Source organism: Ochotona curzoniae, unplaced genomic scaffold, assembly GCF_017591425.1.
Source record: "Ochotona curzoniae isolate NIBS_2020 unplaced genomic scaffold, NIBS_Ocur_1.0 contig_2688, whole genome shotgun sequence".
In the NCBI taxonomy this organism is placed as follows: Eukaryota; Metazoa; Chordata; class Mammalia; order Lagomorpha; family Ochotonidae; genus Ochotona; species Ochotona curzoniae.
The window spans coordinates 13,053,808-13,070,141 of NW_024465553.1; the positions used below are offsets into that span (position 1 = coordinate 13,053,808).

At 38.6% G+C, this 16,334-nt stretch overlaps 1 protein-coding gene across 1 annotated transcript in view; it reads left to right on the top strand.

The window, feature by feature from the left end:
* Positions 1-16,334, top strand: part of CEP128 (centrosomal protein 128) — a 247,937-nt gene that overhangs the window by 90,505 nt on the left and 141,098 nt on the right. Inside the window, exons 17-18 of the mRNA XM_040975214.1 lie at positions 6,946-7,122; positions 8,395-8,454. Coding sequence (XP_040831148.1) covers positions 6,946-7,122; positions 8,395-8,454 — 237 coding nt within the window. The remainder of the gene's footprint in view (positions 1-6,945; positions 7,123-8,394; positions 8,455-16,334) is intronic.

The following is a 16,334-nucleotide window of genomic DNA, read 5'->3' on the forward strand; positions in this document are numbered from 1 at the left end:
GAGGATGGGTTTTTGGTGCAATGATCAAGTCGCTGCCTGGGATTCCTGCCTCCTCTATAGGAGTTCCAGGATGTCTGAGAGCTGGGTTTAACTCCTAGCTCCAGTCTACATTCACCTTCTTAGTAATCTGTACCCTGGGTTGCAGGGAGCAACCATGGAAGTGGTTGGATCCCACCTGTTCACATGAGAAAGTCAAATTGATTTCCAGTCGTTTTGCTTTGGTGTGGCCCAGCTCTGGCTGGCTGTTGTGGAAACATGGAGGGTGAACCAACAGATGAGAGATCTGTTTCACTGCTTTGGTTTAAAAAAATAAATAAATAAAATAATTGAATTTTAGGAGGATACTTTACAAAGATCATAGAAAATGGAATTAAAAGCAAAGTTTATTGTGGTGCATACAATTTTGGAGATCTGTGCCTGGCCTTTTCATAATATGCATTTCCATGAAGTGATCTCTGTCACCTGTAGTAGTCTGTTACCATGGTCATCCAGACAATCTCAGGTGATTGGCTCCATGATCCCCATTGATGCCTTAAGTCCTTTGTGCAATAGAACCTTCACACATCCCCCTGTATACTCTAACTCCTCTCTAGATTATTTCTAATATCTAATCTAATGTAGATGCTATGCAGATAGTTATTGTGTTATTTAGGGAATGATGACAAGAAAGAAAAATTTGTACTTATTCTGAGCAGAATAACTTTTTGCTGAATGTTTCTAACCTGTGGTTGATTGAATATACTAAAAGTCCAGCTGTAAAGCTTGTATGCTTTGCTTTCACATTTATTTTGACTAAACATGACTATATGCTTTTGATTTATTTAATTATATATGTTGACTCATTCTTGGGTGCAGTGGTTATGAATCTCAATTTCATTGGGTCAAGCCATCTGTTACATAGTATCTTTTTTCTTTAAAAGGTAGTGCAGCATTAGTGGACATGGGCAAATCCTTGAGTTTGAATTCTTTTCTAGATTTAGGTGAGTCGCTTAAATTCAAATAAATGCATTATTATAAGACTAATTGTAAAAAAAAATATTAAGTGTGTACAGTTTTTGGCACCAAATAAAATTCTAGTTAATGATAGCTGCTCTGTTTCGTTACTGCTTGCTTCTAAATATATGATGATTAGTCTTTCTTCGAAGACGTCAGCCAATCGGCAAGTATTGATTGACCACATATGTGTTGCCTAATGATCTGGTAATAATGATGATGTACCTAAGATCTTCCAAATAGAAAAGCCGCAGAGCTGTGCTTTTTGGAGGTTTAGAGCCCGATTATGTTGAATCATTTTAGACAGATGGTCCACAAAGAAAGTATTCATGGGAAAAGGGTTGGCAGGTTTGTCAAAGTGATTGAAGTCATGGTGTTACATAAAGTAACAGGTGAGCAGTTTGTAATTTTACTTGTTATTTGAGCAGAAAAATCACATTTTTTTTTCATTTTTCACCTCTAAAATAAGGGACTGAGCCTGTATGATTTGTAGGTAAACTGTGGAAAAAGAATATTTCAAAGAGGATGTAGGAAAGTAGAATTAATTCAAATGTAAGGTTTTTTTTTTTTGGCATAAGATGTTTTTGAAATTACGCATAATTTTTTCATGACATGTATTTTTTATGAATTTTTTGAAGTCCCAGTGTATAAACATGTATCCAGGTACTTCAGGTCTTCACACTGAGGGAACTAACACAAACAAAACCGTACAAATTCATTGCCACAGGAAGCAAGCTGGCTACCTGTCCCCGTGTTACTCTGAGCCGTGCAGTGAGCTTGATTTAGTAAATGGAGCATGTGATTGAAGATAGTTTATATAATGCAGCCTCGCTTTTCTAAGAAGGGAAACGTTTCTTGCTTTCTCAACAAATTGGTATTCTGGCATAGTTAACTGGCATAATAAGGTGATGCTACTTGGGGCAAATATATGCATTTTTTAAAAGAAAAAAATTGTATGACATTGTGTGTTTTGTGTCAGGTTATGTTTCTTGTCATGTTGATCGGTTTATAAACTTAGAAGTGTTTTAACGGCATCAAAGTTCATATAAAATAGGGGTTAACAGTAATCACGGGTAGAAGATTGTTGTAAGTAGAGATGGGTAGAATAACCTGCTTCCACGGCTTTTCCCTCGTGTTCAGTGAAGATATGCGGCAATGAAATGCATTGTTTCCAGCAATTCACTGTGATAGTTTTCCAGATTAAATTCTCAACAAATTTAGTATAATCTCCGTAGTAAATTCCTTCTGTTTCAGTTGTGCTGTTGTTGCTGCCCTGGTTGATAATTCGTATTCTGTCTTAACTTTCCTGTAACCAAGTTAACTGTTGGTGCAGGAAGTGTGAAATATAGTTAGAGTCAGACATAGTGACTGCCAGACAAATGCAGTTTTTGTTGAGGTGAATTTACTAATTTATCCTGTAGTACTAGGGTCTTAGATTTAAAGCTTAGGTATAATAGTTATCTTGACTTGTAGAAGTTTCCTTTCTCAGAAGTTTTTCAGTGTTGCATGTAAATCTGCAGGTCTCTACCAACTAGGTGTAGTTTGAGGAACTAAATGTATTTGTACTGGTTTTAACTTTGACCTTTCATATTATTTGTTTGCTCTGCCTTTTACCCTTTCCACCATTCATAACTTCTGTATTAAGGATTTACTTATTATCTGAAAGGAAGATTTGAAAGAGAGGAGAAAGGGAGAGAGAGAGATTTTTCCATCCACTAATTTACTCCTCAAATGGCTGCAATGGCTGCAACTGAGCTGATCCAAAGCCAGGGGCTTTGTCTGGGTCTCCCACGTGGGTATGGGGGTCCAAAGACTTGAAACATCCTCTGCTGCTTTCCAGGCCCATAAGCAAGTAGCTGGATGGGCGTGGAGCATCCAGGACACGAAACAGTGGCTATTCAGATGCCAGTGCAGCAGGTGGAGGATTGGCATCCTGTGCGACCACACCGCTCCCACCCCTCATAACTAATGTATTAAAGATGACCTTGAAGCTGAAACATTTTCTTGCTTGCCCAACTGAATTTTCAGTACGGGAAAAATATTTTTCTAAATGGATTGTTCACTCCTGTGAGTACAGCTCCGTGTGATATTTTTGCCAAGTTGTGTGAAGAGCTGTTTTTGTTCCATGTTACAGCTATCTTCAATGTGAAGTGTCACTTCTGGAACTCTTGAAGATGTTTGAAGGAATTTTATAAATCTTACCAAAGGTGTCCTATTTTGGATAAGCTCTGGTTGTATTGAATAAATACTCTTTTTTTCTTTAGGATCTTATTTGCTTAAGTTCTTTTGAGGTTCTGAATAAGTCTGTGTTCTGTGTTTTATAGGATATACTGAAAGGTAAATGTAATTACAACTGTCTTTCTAATCCTTGGAATTCAGAGATCATTGATCAAGTCAGTCAGCAGTTTGTGTGTGTGTGTGTGTGTGTGTGCATGCGTGTGCTTGTCATGAGGTTATGAGCAGTCTTAGTGTTTTTCTGTAGGGATGAAAGTGAGTGATATGTGATGTTAAATTTCTTTTTCTAAAATGGAAATTTTGCAAGCCTCTACCGTCTGAACAGTGGAGCTGCTTTGTGTCTGGTCAGTACACATTTAGCCAAAATTGACCAAGCGCATATTTTATGTGTGTACATCTCTAGGGTGGAGGAGGCCAAGAATGCAGATTCTAGCTTATAGGTTGTCTGTCTTTTGTCAGGTTATTTATTTATCTTTTTTTTCTTTGGGGGCTTTACCTTCCTGATTTATGAAATTAAGCGTTGAGTTTGTCTTGAGGATTCTTTCTCAAGTCTTGCCAAGGACGTGTCTCTCCTGTGCTTCCCTCTAATGATATAGTCTACTCCATCTGTCATCCTTGCTACTTCAAGAGAGGCTCTGTACATCCGTAGCCTTGAGCATCTATGCCCATTTGCTCTGAAACATTAAAATGGGACTGTGTCTTCAGATTTCTAAACAGTGTCTAAAATACCTGTGTCTTTTCTCTGGTTACCTAGAATGTTACTTTTTGTTAGTTATTATATGATCCCATAAATAAAACTTCCTGTCTGAATTTCCAAGAAGAATGGAGAATACTGCAAAAATGCCTAAATATTATCATCTGTCCATATTAATTCAGATGTTTCCAAGTCTGACCGAAAGTTTGGATTGACATCAGCTATTTTTTTGGCCACATTTCTTCTTTACCATTAGCTGTGATTTCTCAGTTGCTATAGCTGTTTTTGCTCAAATAGAATTGTCGAAGAAGAGGTTCCTGGATGAAGAGATAGTTTCTTTTGTCTTTTTGGAAGTCAGATTTACAGAGAGGGTGAGAAACAGAAGGATCTTCTATCTCTTGGTTCACTTCCCAAGTTGCCACAGCAGCCAAAGCTGAGCCGATGTGAAGTCAGGAGTGTCTTCTGGGTTTCCCACACTGTTGCATAGTCCCAAAGCTTTGGGTTGTCCTCCACTGCTTTCCGAGGCCACAAGCAGGGAGCTGGGTGGGAAGGGGAGCAGCCGGGACCTTTACGCAACCCACATGCGACCTCCAACAGCACATGTCTTCACTTAGGGACTTCTCAGTGAGGTTGCTTCCTCGTAAGTCAAGTGTAAAGTTCCCAGAGTGCTTGGGGTCAGGATGTTCATTTTTTGAAAACGCTGCTAGAATGGAATAAGCAAAAATATCAATAAATCCAAGGAAATTATCTATTAAAATGGAAGAAGAGTTTGAACAGACAAAGGATGACATTAAGGAGCTAGACCTCAACATTTCCCATCCAAGGGCTTCTCAGAAGAGTGGAATGCTACTGCTGTTGTGGTTTCTACATCTCTGATGCGTGACTGGACAAGTCAGATTGCCATTCATCTGATGCCTCCCAAGCGTTTGTCCATAAAATGAATTCTCATTTCTCTGAGTTCCTGTTGATTCAGCAACCTTCTGATTAGAATTTTGTTTTTCCTCTTGGTGAATCTCTCCGAATGTGTTGATTATGCTGAGATAAACATCCTACAGCTCTCGCCATAAAGTGGTTAACTGAGTGGTGTTTTAGCAGTGACGGCTAGTGAAGGCCAGTCCCATCCTCAGGCTGGTACAGTGGCTGTCTTGTCACTGCTTGCGACATTGGAATGATGTTCTGAGTCCTGGCTATTTTGCTTCCAGTCCAGCTCTCTAGTAACATACCTCAGAAGCAAGAGCTGATGGTTGAAGTATTTCAGAGCCTGTCACTTATATGAAAGACCTAGGTGGTTCTGCGCTTGGCCCAACCCCAGTCCCGGCTGCTGTACAGGGTTTTTCGGGAATGAATTGGTGGATGGAAGAAATGATCTCTTTCTATTTGAAATGATTAAATAAATCTTTATTTTTTAAACCATTCCGTTCTGTGTGCCTAAAGCAAAGAAATGCCAGTGCCTTAGCTTTACCATGGCTGAGTTCTGTACCTAGATAGAGGGCTAAGGTGAATTCTTTAAGTTAAGCACTGTTTCATAGCAGCTTTCTCCACTTACAAGCTGAACCAGCTCAAGCAGAGTTCTCTATGCCACTTGTGGTCTGGAGAGTACTAGGCAGATCTGAGGAACTGCAAATACTGAAAGTAAGAGACTGAAAATAAAGGTAAGCCTGAACAGAAGGCGGAAGTTGGGTCATGAAAGGCGCAGCCCCTCTGGCCGGGAGTGCTAGTCATCCATATTGTAACACGTTTGAGTTTATTTGAAAGGAAGAAATAGACATGTAGAAAGGGAGGAGAAAGAAATGGAGGGAAGGAGGGGGAGAGGAGAGAGAGAGGGAAAGGGAGAGAGATTCTCCTATCCTCTGATTTCTTACATGGCCACAACAGCTAGAACTTGGCCAGGCTGAAGCCAGGAGCCAGGAACTCAGTGCAAGTCTCTGACATGCCTGTAAGGGACCAAGAACTTAAGCACTGTGACACTCATTAGCATGAACTGAAGGTCAGGGGCAGAGCCAGGTATCTAAAGCAGGTATTTCCATCTGATATTTGGGCATCTGAAGTAGTATTTTAATCACTGGGACAAATGGTCGCTTATTATTATTATCTTAAAGTAAATGGAAATAAACTATAATTTGTGTTTCTTTTACAAAATGATCATTTTATCTGTCAGGATTATTTTTTAATGAGTAGATGTTTTATTTTTAAAATAATTTTAAGCCAGTTTTGTTTTATTTGATAAAGTTGATTATGCTACCTGGTAATGAGTAAAAGTGCATTCGTCAGTTATTATGATATTGGTTGATTGCACATAAAACAAAGAGGTTATTTTTTTGTTATAAAACCTGAGGGTACTACTTTGAATTTCTTTAGCAATAAAATCGTACAGACATGATTGAGAATTGTTTTGCCTGGAGAAGTCCCCCAAATTTTTGTGACTTTTTAAAAAAGGCTCTTTTAAAAAGGCTCCTTAGGAACCCCTTTTCATAATGTAGATTTATTTACTTAGTAGGAAACACTTCTATTTTTGTAAATTTCACTGGTCAAAAGCCTTTATATAACATGACTGCTCTTGAAACTTAGGTTTGTGTTTCCCCCGCCCCCCGAGCCATGTTGTGACGTGATAATGATGGGAACTTTTCTTCCAAAGAAAGAAACCAGTAACTTCACATTTAGCAGTTTACGTTTTCTCACTTTTTGTTGGTAAAGTTTAGTGAAAGCTTAAAGTTGGTTTGTGATACCACCTTTTACTCTGGTCCATTAATTGTGATGTATCATTAAATGACAAAGGACTTTTGTTTGTTTTGAGTTATAGAGTTGCCGTAATTTCACTTGCTGAGTATCATCTTAACAGTTTTAAAACTGCGCCACCTCTGAACTCATCTTTTGCTTGGACAATAAGTAGACTGATTTTAGCAAAGCGATTGATGTTGGCAAATCTGTTTTCAAATCCAGTTCTTTTAATTTACTGTGTAGAACTAGTATTTCTTTTCTCCACTCTTTAATCGGCTTCTGTTTATTTCTTGACAATGCATTAGGAAAAACATATAAGCAATGAAGAAGAGCACCTGCGGAGGATGGAAGAGGCCAGACTGCAGCTCAAGGACCAGCTGCTTTGTCTGGAGACGGAGCAAGAATCCATCCTTGGTGTGATAGGGAAGGAGATCGATGCAGCTTGCAAAACCTTCTCCAGGGACTCGATGGAGAAATTGAAAGTAACTATGAATTCTTGTACCATAATCTTCACTTTGGTTTCTAGGTATATAATTATCATGGATTTTAATCCATCCTTGCACGGTGGCCATGTTTTTATTCCATCCAGAAAGGCTCAGTAAACAATGCAACTTCTTGTGCTTCTTAGAACGAGGCACTGTGTCTAGTCCGCAATGATGGTGCCAGAAAGTATGGTGTTATTCCAGTGAATTGCCTGTATCTCACTCCAGCAAAGGAAATGTCGCTGAGAGTCAGCAATTCCAGCCAAGGGGAATAACCTTGCTTTCAGGAACCTTGGATTCCGAATTTTTCGTTACCACAGGCTATGTCTGTTAGTGTAAGTATGTTACATGCATGTAGAATTGTACATTATAAGTACTATGGTAAGTATAGCGAGTGCCTTCTCATTAACCCAAAAACAACCTTTAGCTTAGCTGCTCTGATCAGTTTCATCGTAGAGAGGTTAAGTAAGGTTAATAGAGATTCAGTAACTAGTCATTGGCCACACAGTTCATTAAATGCTAACCTGGGACTTCAGTTGTTAGGAGTCTGGCATCTAGACAAGTCATCAATATGTTCTCTGCCTTTCCAGTTGAACAAATTATATTTAATTTTGTTTTTCTATTTTTAAAGTCAACTTTTGCATTTATTCATTTATGTATTTTTAATTGTATTCAAGAAGAGTTATTTATGATGAGGGTTAGAATTCCTTGAAAGAAGCACCAAGTTCAAGTTCTGGAGAGACTGCATTGCTTTGACATTGTCTAACCGTAACACACATTCTCAGATCACTCAACCCTGTATTGACTCCGTTTGATGATAGGACCTTTCAGAAAAGTTCTGAGTGATGGTGGTATTTGTTTCTATTACATTTTTTTTCTTGTCACTTTAAGTTCATACCTATAAACTGTCACTATCATATAGTTAGAAGTGTTTCTTATCAAAGATACATCATGCTCATTGATAAATTTTTGAAGGTTAGAGAGCTCAGGAGGCTGGATGATATCTCAGTTCTGTACTCACTCTGCTCTCTGTGTTGCCATAATTCTGATCTGAGTGTTACTTTTGTTATAGAACATGAAGAGCATGGGCTTTTAATCAGTGCGGATGTTTCAGTTTGAATCTCCTGTAAATTTTGGTTGAGCATTAAAGCATAAGCCTTCTTATTTTTTTTTAAGTCTTTAAATATGAGGCTTACACTTTTTTGATGCTATGGTGAATAATTTCATGTTAGAGAAAAATGTATTTCTAATACCATTTTCCTCTTATTGTAGGTTTTTTCATCTAGTCCTGATATCCACTATGATCCACATCGCTGGTTAGCGGAAAGCAAGGTAATTAATCTTTGGATACTAAAGTTATAATGCTTATAATCTTCAAGAAACCCTATTTGCTTTAGCCATATGAAAATGTAATTCTTCACCACAGGATACGATGTCAGGGTATTGCACTTAAGAGACTTCCATATTTCTTATTTCAGCATGATTTTGCTAAACTACATAAACAATGGGAGAAAAACTATTACAATCCCAAGAATTAGACAATCAGACTTTTCTCCGCTTTCTTGAGTTGGGCAGTGTCTCTGCAAATGTGCCTCTATCCGAGCAGCTGGGACTGACCTGTCCTGTACTCTCATACATTCAGGATAGTTCGGGCCCTGAGAGTAACCCCAAAACCTGACAACTCCATGTGCCTCAAGCACATTCTTTTCTTCATGTCTTTTATGGAATGACAGTGGTAAACCTTTATTTTAAAGGTGTCTTTCCTGCTTCATGATTCTCTTTATGATTTAAATTGAATGAGAGGTTAGCAAAAAAAAACCCAAATATTTAAAAAATTTTATTTCTCCCTTTTTTATTTTATTTGAAAGTCAGAGTTACAGAGAGAGAAATCTGTTCACTGGCTTACTTCCTAAATTGCCACAAAAGCCGAGCTGGACCAATCCAAAGACAGGAGCCAGGAGTTTCTTCTGGATACCCACATGGGTACAAGGGTCCAAGGCCTTGGGGCAGCCAAAACTCCAGCTGGTGCCCAAATGGGAAACCAGTTGTGGTGGTGGAGGGCTATTGTGCTGTGCCTACATGCCCACCACGTTTTCATTTTTTTCCCTTCCCTGACATTCTCTTCCTTCCTCTTTCCTTCTCTCCTTCCCTACATTCCTTTCTCTCTCCTCCCTTCCCTTCCTTTCCTGTCTTTCTTCCAGATTAATTTATTTACTTTAAAGGCATTCAGAAAGAAATTTGTCATCTGGAGTCTCAGCTCACTCAGGCAAGAGGAGTGATGGTATTCTCATTTGTATTTCCCACACTGTGGATGGGAGTAATGGTCAGCAAGTTGTCTACTTTAATCGCATTTGTAAAGTTGAACAGGGAAAATGTAGCTATAACTAAATTCTGGAAGTCTTTGTCGTAGTGACATGTAAGCAGTGACCAGGGAATGCAGGAAAAGAACAGTTTCTTGGGTGTCTGTGCTGGGAGAGTGGCAGGGTGTGGTGTTACCAGCTTTCAGAGGAAGCTTCCCTGGAAAAACATTTAAACTTAGCAACAGCAGCAGTAAGCTTTGCTAGTTGAGTATTTATGTGTGAAACAGTGACAAAGAGGTAAGAATGCTTGAGTGAACACATGGAGTGACGAAGGTGGGCGGGGCGACGGGGCAGGAAGCAGTGCCACCTTGAAGGGCGACTGCACGTGATGAGCTCCTCTTGATGAAAAGTTTGATGATTGAACAGCAGAATTTACGTTAGCATGGACATTTTCCTTTCCTACTTAGGAAATGGTGGCCTTTTTGCCTCCCTAGCCATCTCTGACAGACAGATACCAATTTGTATTGATGCCACAGGCAAGGCAGATTTGGAATGTACATTTTTATTACCTTCAAATTTTTTGGCTCGAAACTATTGTGAAGGCTTAACCCAACAGTTCTCTTTTTTTTTTTTTTTTTGCCCAACTCCACAGCTCTGACAACAAGAGCAATGTACTTGGAATTTCCTTTCAAGTGAAAATCTTTATCATTTCTGAACAGAAAGCTTTCACTGCTGTGGTTGAGTTAAATTATGAGAGCCAGAGATGACTCTTAATCATAGCCCTTTAATTTGGAAGCTGGTGAGCAGTTTTCCCTTATCATTTAATGGGATTGAACTTCTGATCAAGCCAGTTTTAATACTGCATGAGACAACTGTTCTTCTACAGTGTAAAAGGGTTGTGATAAAAAATGCCGTGCTGACCAACTGAACTAGGAGGAATTGAATCTATTTACCACAAAGATGGCTTAGGTTATTGATGGGCTGCAATACTGTAATTCCCATGAACTATGACTGTCCAGCTCTATAAGTATTGAAGATAAGATCTGAAATCAGAGAACAAAACCTGTATGGAAAATAGAATTGCTATTCTGCTGGTCTGTGCTGACATCTCGCAGTATTAGAAGGACCTCTAAGGGCATTCAGTAATTGTTTTCATAAATCTGCTGAATGGATGTCTCCTGTTGGTGCTAATTCTAGAAGAACCAGAGGCCTGGGTTGCATCGCAGTTGCATTTTTATCCTTGGTGCGTAATGTAAAGTGGAAGCCTACTGAGCACCACATTCCCAAATGAAATAATCAATGAGTGAGAAGAGTGGAGGCTTGATGGTCTGGAAGGAATGCCCTGCAAGGAGTTCCTTGTGGGTTTTTATTTATTTACTTGGTTGGTTGGTTTTGTTTTTTGGGTCATTGGTTTTTTTATTTTTTGCTTTGTTTTTTAGAACCTTACTCTAGTACATTTACTGGATAACTGAAATATTCTAGATACTGTGTTATATGCTGTAAACATAACAGTGGGCCCTGGTGCACTAAAGTCCTTCCCGTGCATGCACCAGGATCCCATACGGACACCAGTTCTAATCCCGGTGATGTGAGTTCCCATCCAGCTCCCTGCTTGTGGCCTGGGAGAACAGTGGAGCACGGCCCAAAGCCTTGGAACCCTGTAGCCATGTGGGAGACTGGGAAGAAGCTCCTGGCTCCTGTCTTTGGATCAGCTCAACTCCAGCCATTGTGGCCGCTTGGAGATTGAATCGAGGGATGGAGTATCTTCTTTTCTGTTTTTCCTCCTCTCTGTATATCTGAGTTTGCAATAAAAATAAATAAATCTTAAAAAAATAACAATGAGCAAGGAAGAATCTTAAATAAACTATTCTTTTTGGAAAGGACAAACACACGTGTTGATAATTTCACAATGATATATAAAGGTTATAACAAAAATATGTAATAGTTGCCATGGGTGCTGACATCTGAGAATAATCCTGAAAATAATCCCAAAAAGAGGAAGTATCCTATATTTTGAGAAACCTTTAGGAATGACACAGAAGAGAAACAACATGAAAAATGGAAAAAAGTGCAAGTGCTTTGGCAATAACAAATCAATGTCAGGAGCGGAACCTTCAATCAGAGGTAGGGTGTAGCTGTGTCAGGAAGGACGTGGGAAGCCTTTGGGGGCAACGTGCAGTAAACAAGAGCATTGCACCACTTTTACGAGCTTGGATTCAGGTGGGCATTTAGTGAATCTCAGAAGAGTTTTGACCAAGACAGCAATGTGCTGCTGGTTTAGAAGCATCTCTCTGAGGAGTGGTGTCAAAGGTACATTGGAGGAAGTGGTAGGATGGAAGGCAGGGGGAACAATGAAGTTTTTCCTGTAATTCGGTTATAACAGTGTGACCTGAGCGAATTGCTTGCAGCTTCACAGGTGAAGGGCAGTCTGCAGTTGCATTTGGTGACAGCATGTATGATTGATTGTATGTCAGCGTGTAGACGACGCCACTCAAGGGTTTCTGTTTGTGAGAAATGGGCACACAGGATCCCAGAAGGGCCAAACCAGCACAAATAACAAAAGAATCTCCATCACAGGAATTGAAATCTAGGCAGTTAATTTGAACAGAAAGGATCAAAGAGAAGCATCAGCTCAAGCAAATATGAGTTCAATGTCAGAAAATCAGGGAAGGTTAAGGAACGTAGGCGTTTACAGTGAGTCAGTAAGGATAGTTTTCCAGGTGAGGGCAGGCAGATGCTCTGGAGATGGGACCATGTATGGGAGTGTTGTCGTTCATTGTCATTTTGTTAGCTAATTGTCAAATGTTGTTTTATTGGATCAGAGTTGCAAATCTTAAAAGTGGGTAATAAATATGCTTCTAAGTTATTTAGAGATTTTGTATGCTGTCCTGTTTTAGGTATCATTCCAAAGAATCACAGTTTCATTGCATAATATTTTCTTGACATTGTAAAACATTTGCTTTTTTTTTTTAAAGATTTATTTATTTATTGGAAAGTCAGATATACAGAGAGGAGGAGAGACAGAGAGGAACTTTTTCTGTCCGATGATTCACTTCCCAAATGAGTGCAACGGCCGATGCTATGCTGATCCAAAGCCGGGATCCAGGAACTTCTTCCAGGTATCCCATGGGGGTGCAGGGTCCCAAAGCTTTAGGCCGTCCTCGACTGTTTTCCCAGGCCACAAGCAGGGAGCTGGATGGGAAGTGGAGCTGCCGGGATTAGAACTGGCACCCATACGGGATCCCCGGGCATTCAAGGTGAGGACTTCAGCTGCTAGGCCACGCCGCTGGGCCCCAATAACGCATTTGCAATAACGCAAGTGTTACAACTGAAGTAGTTTTAAAGATCACATCATATGATTTTCTTATGGAAATCAAGACCTCAGGTACTCTTTGGTTACTGGCAAGGCAGCTTAGAGCTTCTGTCTCTGACCTTTGTGCTACCATTTGTCTCCATTCATTGTGTAAGTGCACTTGAGTACAAACATTGTGTTTTAACTGCCTACTGACATTGATTTTTTAAATCAAATGTATGATACAGTGTATTTAACTCTTATATGAATAATTACCCAGTATTTTATATTTCTATTGTAGAAATAAAAAATGTTATGCACTTAGTATTTTGAGGATTTTTTTTTTTTATGTAACATTAAGTCACATTCCTGGAATACTTTAATTGGCAACAGGTCTTTTTTACATTTTTAAGATATGTGCTAATATGGGGATAATTTAGTTTCTTGCTTGTTTTTAACTAAGAAATGTGGAGACATTATTAAAGGAAAGTGATTCTTTTAAGTTGATTTGAATTTGAATTGTAGTTCAGACTTAATTCTTTGGTGACCTTTCATATTCCAAAAAAAAAAAATTGCCGTCTTCTTACCTTGTTTTTGTTTTTTATGCAAACATTTCTTTTCAAAATTGTTATTAGAGTTTTGCCAAAGGAAACATAGCAGTTAAAGCAACAAAATTATGGGACCTAATATTATTGCTAACTCTATAAGCTGTAATCTTCTTACTCAAATTTTCTGTTTTCCATGGTTTTTAGCTTTGAGCCATCCCTTAGTGATTTTGCTGCATTATTTGGCTAACTCCCAATAGAAAATTCTCACAGATAGAAAAGATCCAGTGGCATCGTTTCACCAGACACCTATGCAGATTCTTACATAATTGCAAGCTACTAACTATGAAGATGTAAGACTACTTTATTTTAAAATTCCTTCTCTGTTTCACTTACTTAACATACTTATTGATATAGTAAATAAATGAATCCATTATGTAACTTGTAAAATGTTTCTGTGTTTAATAGAGTGATTGTTGCTCTGTGATTCATAGCCTTATCAACTAAATATCAGTTTTAGTTGTTCAAATTAATCCTGTGCTGTGTTCCAAGCTGCCTTTACAAGATACTTAACGAGAGCTGTGAACTTACCTAGCATTGATTCTGAAAATTATTAGTTGATTAGATTTCTGTAAATTAATAATTTGGAGGATTAGCAATACATGCTGCAGATACATTACGTTTGTAGTAGTCATTGACTGTGTGTAGTCCGTTTTTCATGTTGTTTGACAATGAAGAAAGGCTCCCTCTTCTTTATTCAGGTCATTGTTTTAGATCTGCTGGGGCTGCCAGAACAATTCTCAAACCTCAGCTGGGGTTTAAACAACACTCATTTGTTTTCTCATGGTTCTGGAGGATGCCATTCCAAGATCCGAGGACAATTTTCCTGGCTTGCAGAGTCCCTTTCCCTTTCCTGGGTTCTCTTCTGTGCTAGCCTGATGCCTCATTTTGTGGTAAGGCCACCTGTCCTATCAGATTAGAGCCCACCCCTGTGATCCCATATAAAAAAAGAGCCATATTTGGTCGTAGGGTCCCAACACAGTGAGTTTGGGAAAGCTTAAGCTGAATGAATTCAACTGCCCGAATGCTGGTTAAGCCTTGTATTTGTTTTGTGCTTTTTTTTTTTTTAAATCCAAGAATCCCACAGGAAATTATTTTTTTGAATTTGCCACTAAATTTCTGGGTAAGGAGATTAAATTGGAGGATTCAAAGTGGATTTTTTTTTTTTTTTGACCACATGGTTTATAAGAAACTGAGTTGGTAACAAACATAAAAAAAAGCCGAACTGATAATTACGATATGGGATTTGTTTTCCTTTTGAGATGTGGGAAGTTTTGGGATCCTTAGAGCTTGGCACAATGGAATGGGTATCTGACTGTAGTTGGACATAGTTCCTGTTCTTTATATTGATTCGCATTGCAGAGGAGTGTCACTCTTTAGCATTACAGTTCCTATTCATTTTTTATAAAATAGGTTTAAGAGAAACTGAGATGTTTCTTGTATCTGTGAAGTGGAAAATGGTGCAAAATATCCTTGGTGGCACATTTCAGGAAAAGTTTTCTACTAACTTTTGGTCGAGGCATGTATGTCATTATAGCTATTTATATTTGCCATCTCTGGTATATTTGCACTATGACTTAATGACTTATTACTCCAGCCCTTCATATGGCTAGTAGATTTCTTTTCTCACAGACCTCTCATATATTTTGTGATAAATTGTAAAATTATTACTTTTTATCCACCCATATTCAGTTTGTTATATGTCAGATTTATCTGCCCTGGATTTCATTCTGTGCATATGAATTTCTTCTGTTTACCAGGATTATCTAATTCTCTTCTCTGTTAAAAGGCAATAATTGGCTCTATTGTGGCAATAATTTAACCCCTTGACATCTAATCGTTTGTGATAGTATTAACTGACAGCTGATCTCAGACGTATCTTTAGAGGATTAGCCTGAGTATTTCTGGCCGTGATTAAATAGTTCTGAAAATGTACTTAAATCTCTAGGTGTTTAAGTTGTGAAATATGAGTCCAAGAGTTTGAAGCTTTGCTTTCTGACCAGCTTCCTCAACTTGGGACGCACAGTGGATAATGTCTGGATCCTTAGAGCTGCTTGGTGAGGGAATTTCTAAGTACGGAATAGGATGAACAGAATCAGAGGCTGCTGTTGTCCAAATGCCATCTGAAAGCCGTTACTTAGGACTCTGCCTACGGGTATAGATTTACTTCGGCTGGCATATGGACATTTTTACCAGCCCTTCTTTGTGTTCACTTTTTTTTTTTGGTAGTCTGGAGAGTAGTGGTCATGTTTTAAATGCATTACTTTCGAATGTTTGCCATGTTTTATTATTCCAATAAAAATTAAAAATAGGATATTTTTTGTTTTGAGGTTATCAGTTTTTTTCATCTTATTACTTAAATACAGGTTGATTCCTCTTTGTAAGAAATTAAGCATCTCGTTTGTCATTGAATTTCATGTGTGTGTTCTATCCAGAACAACAGTGTACTCATTAATTTGGTATTTATGTGTATGTTTGTTGGCCCAATTCTGTGTTTTTCACAGATGAGTATTGTAACATTTTGGACAAAGTCTTGAGGATTTAATTCACTAAATTTCTTTATTCCCTTATTTGAAAATCTTGAGTATTTTGATATATGAGAGTAAAGATATTATGTATTTGTGGTGAAATACATAGCAGAATCCTTGGCTGATGATGGTATGGGTTCTCCAGAATCTAGACCTAACCTTTTCCTCATGTATCAGACAAAAAATAAAATGATTGTGGTTTCAACTGCTTAGAGGAAATGGAAAAAAAAATGTGTTGTAGTTTTTAAATTTTTCTGAAGCTGGAATTAGAGTGAGCGAAAGACAGACTCACATGCCTGGGTGCCCATGCCTGCACACACAGGCAGCCGTGGTGGTGTGTCCTGGGCCAGACTGAAGCGTAGAGATTGAAACTCCTTCTGGGCTGCTTATCTAGGTAGCAGGGCCCTTAGGACTTGAACCATCATCTACTGTTCTTGCAGGTGCGCCATCATGGAGCTAAGTCAGATCTCTTCTATGGCCACAGGGG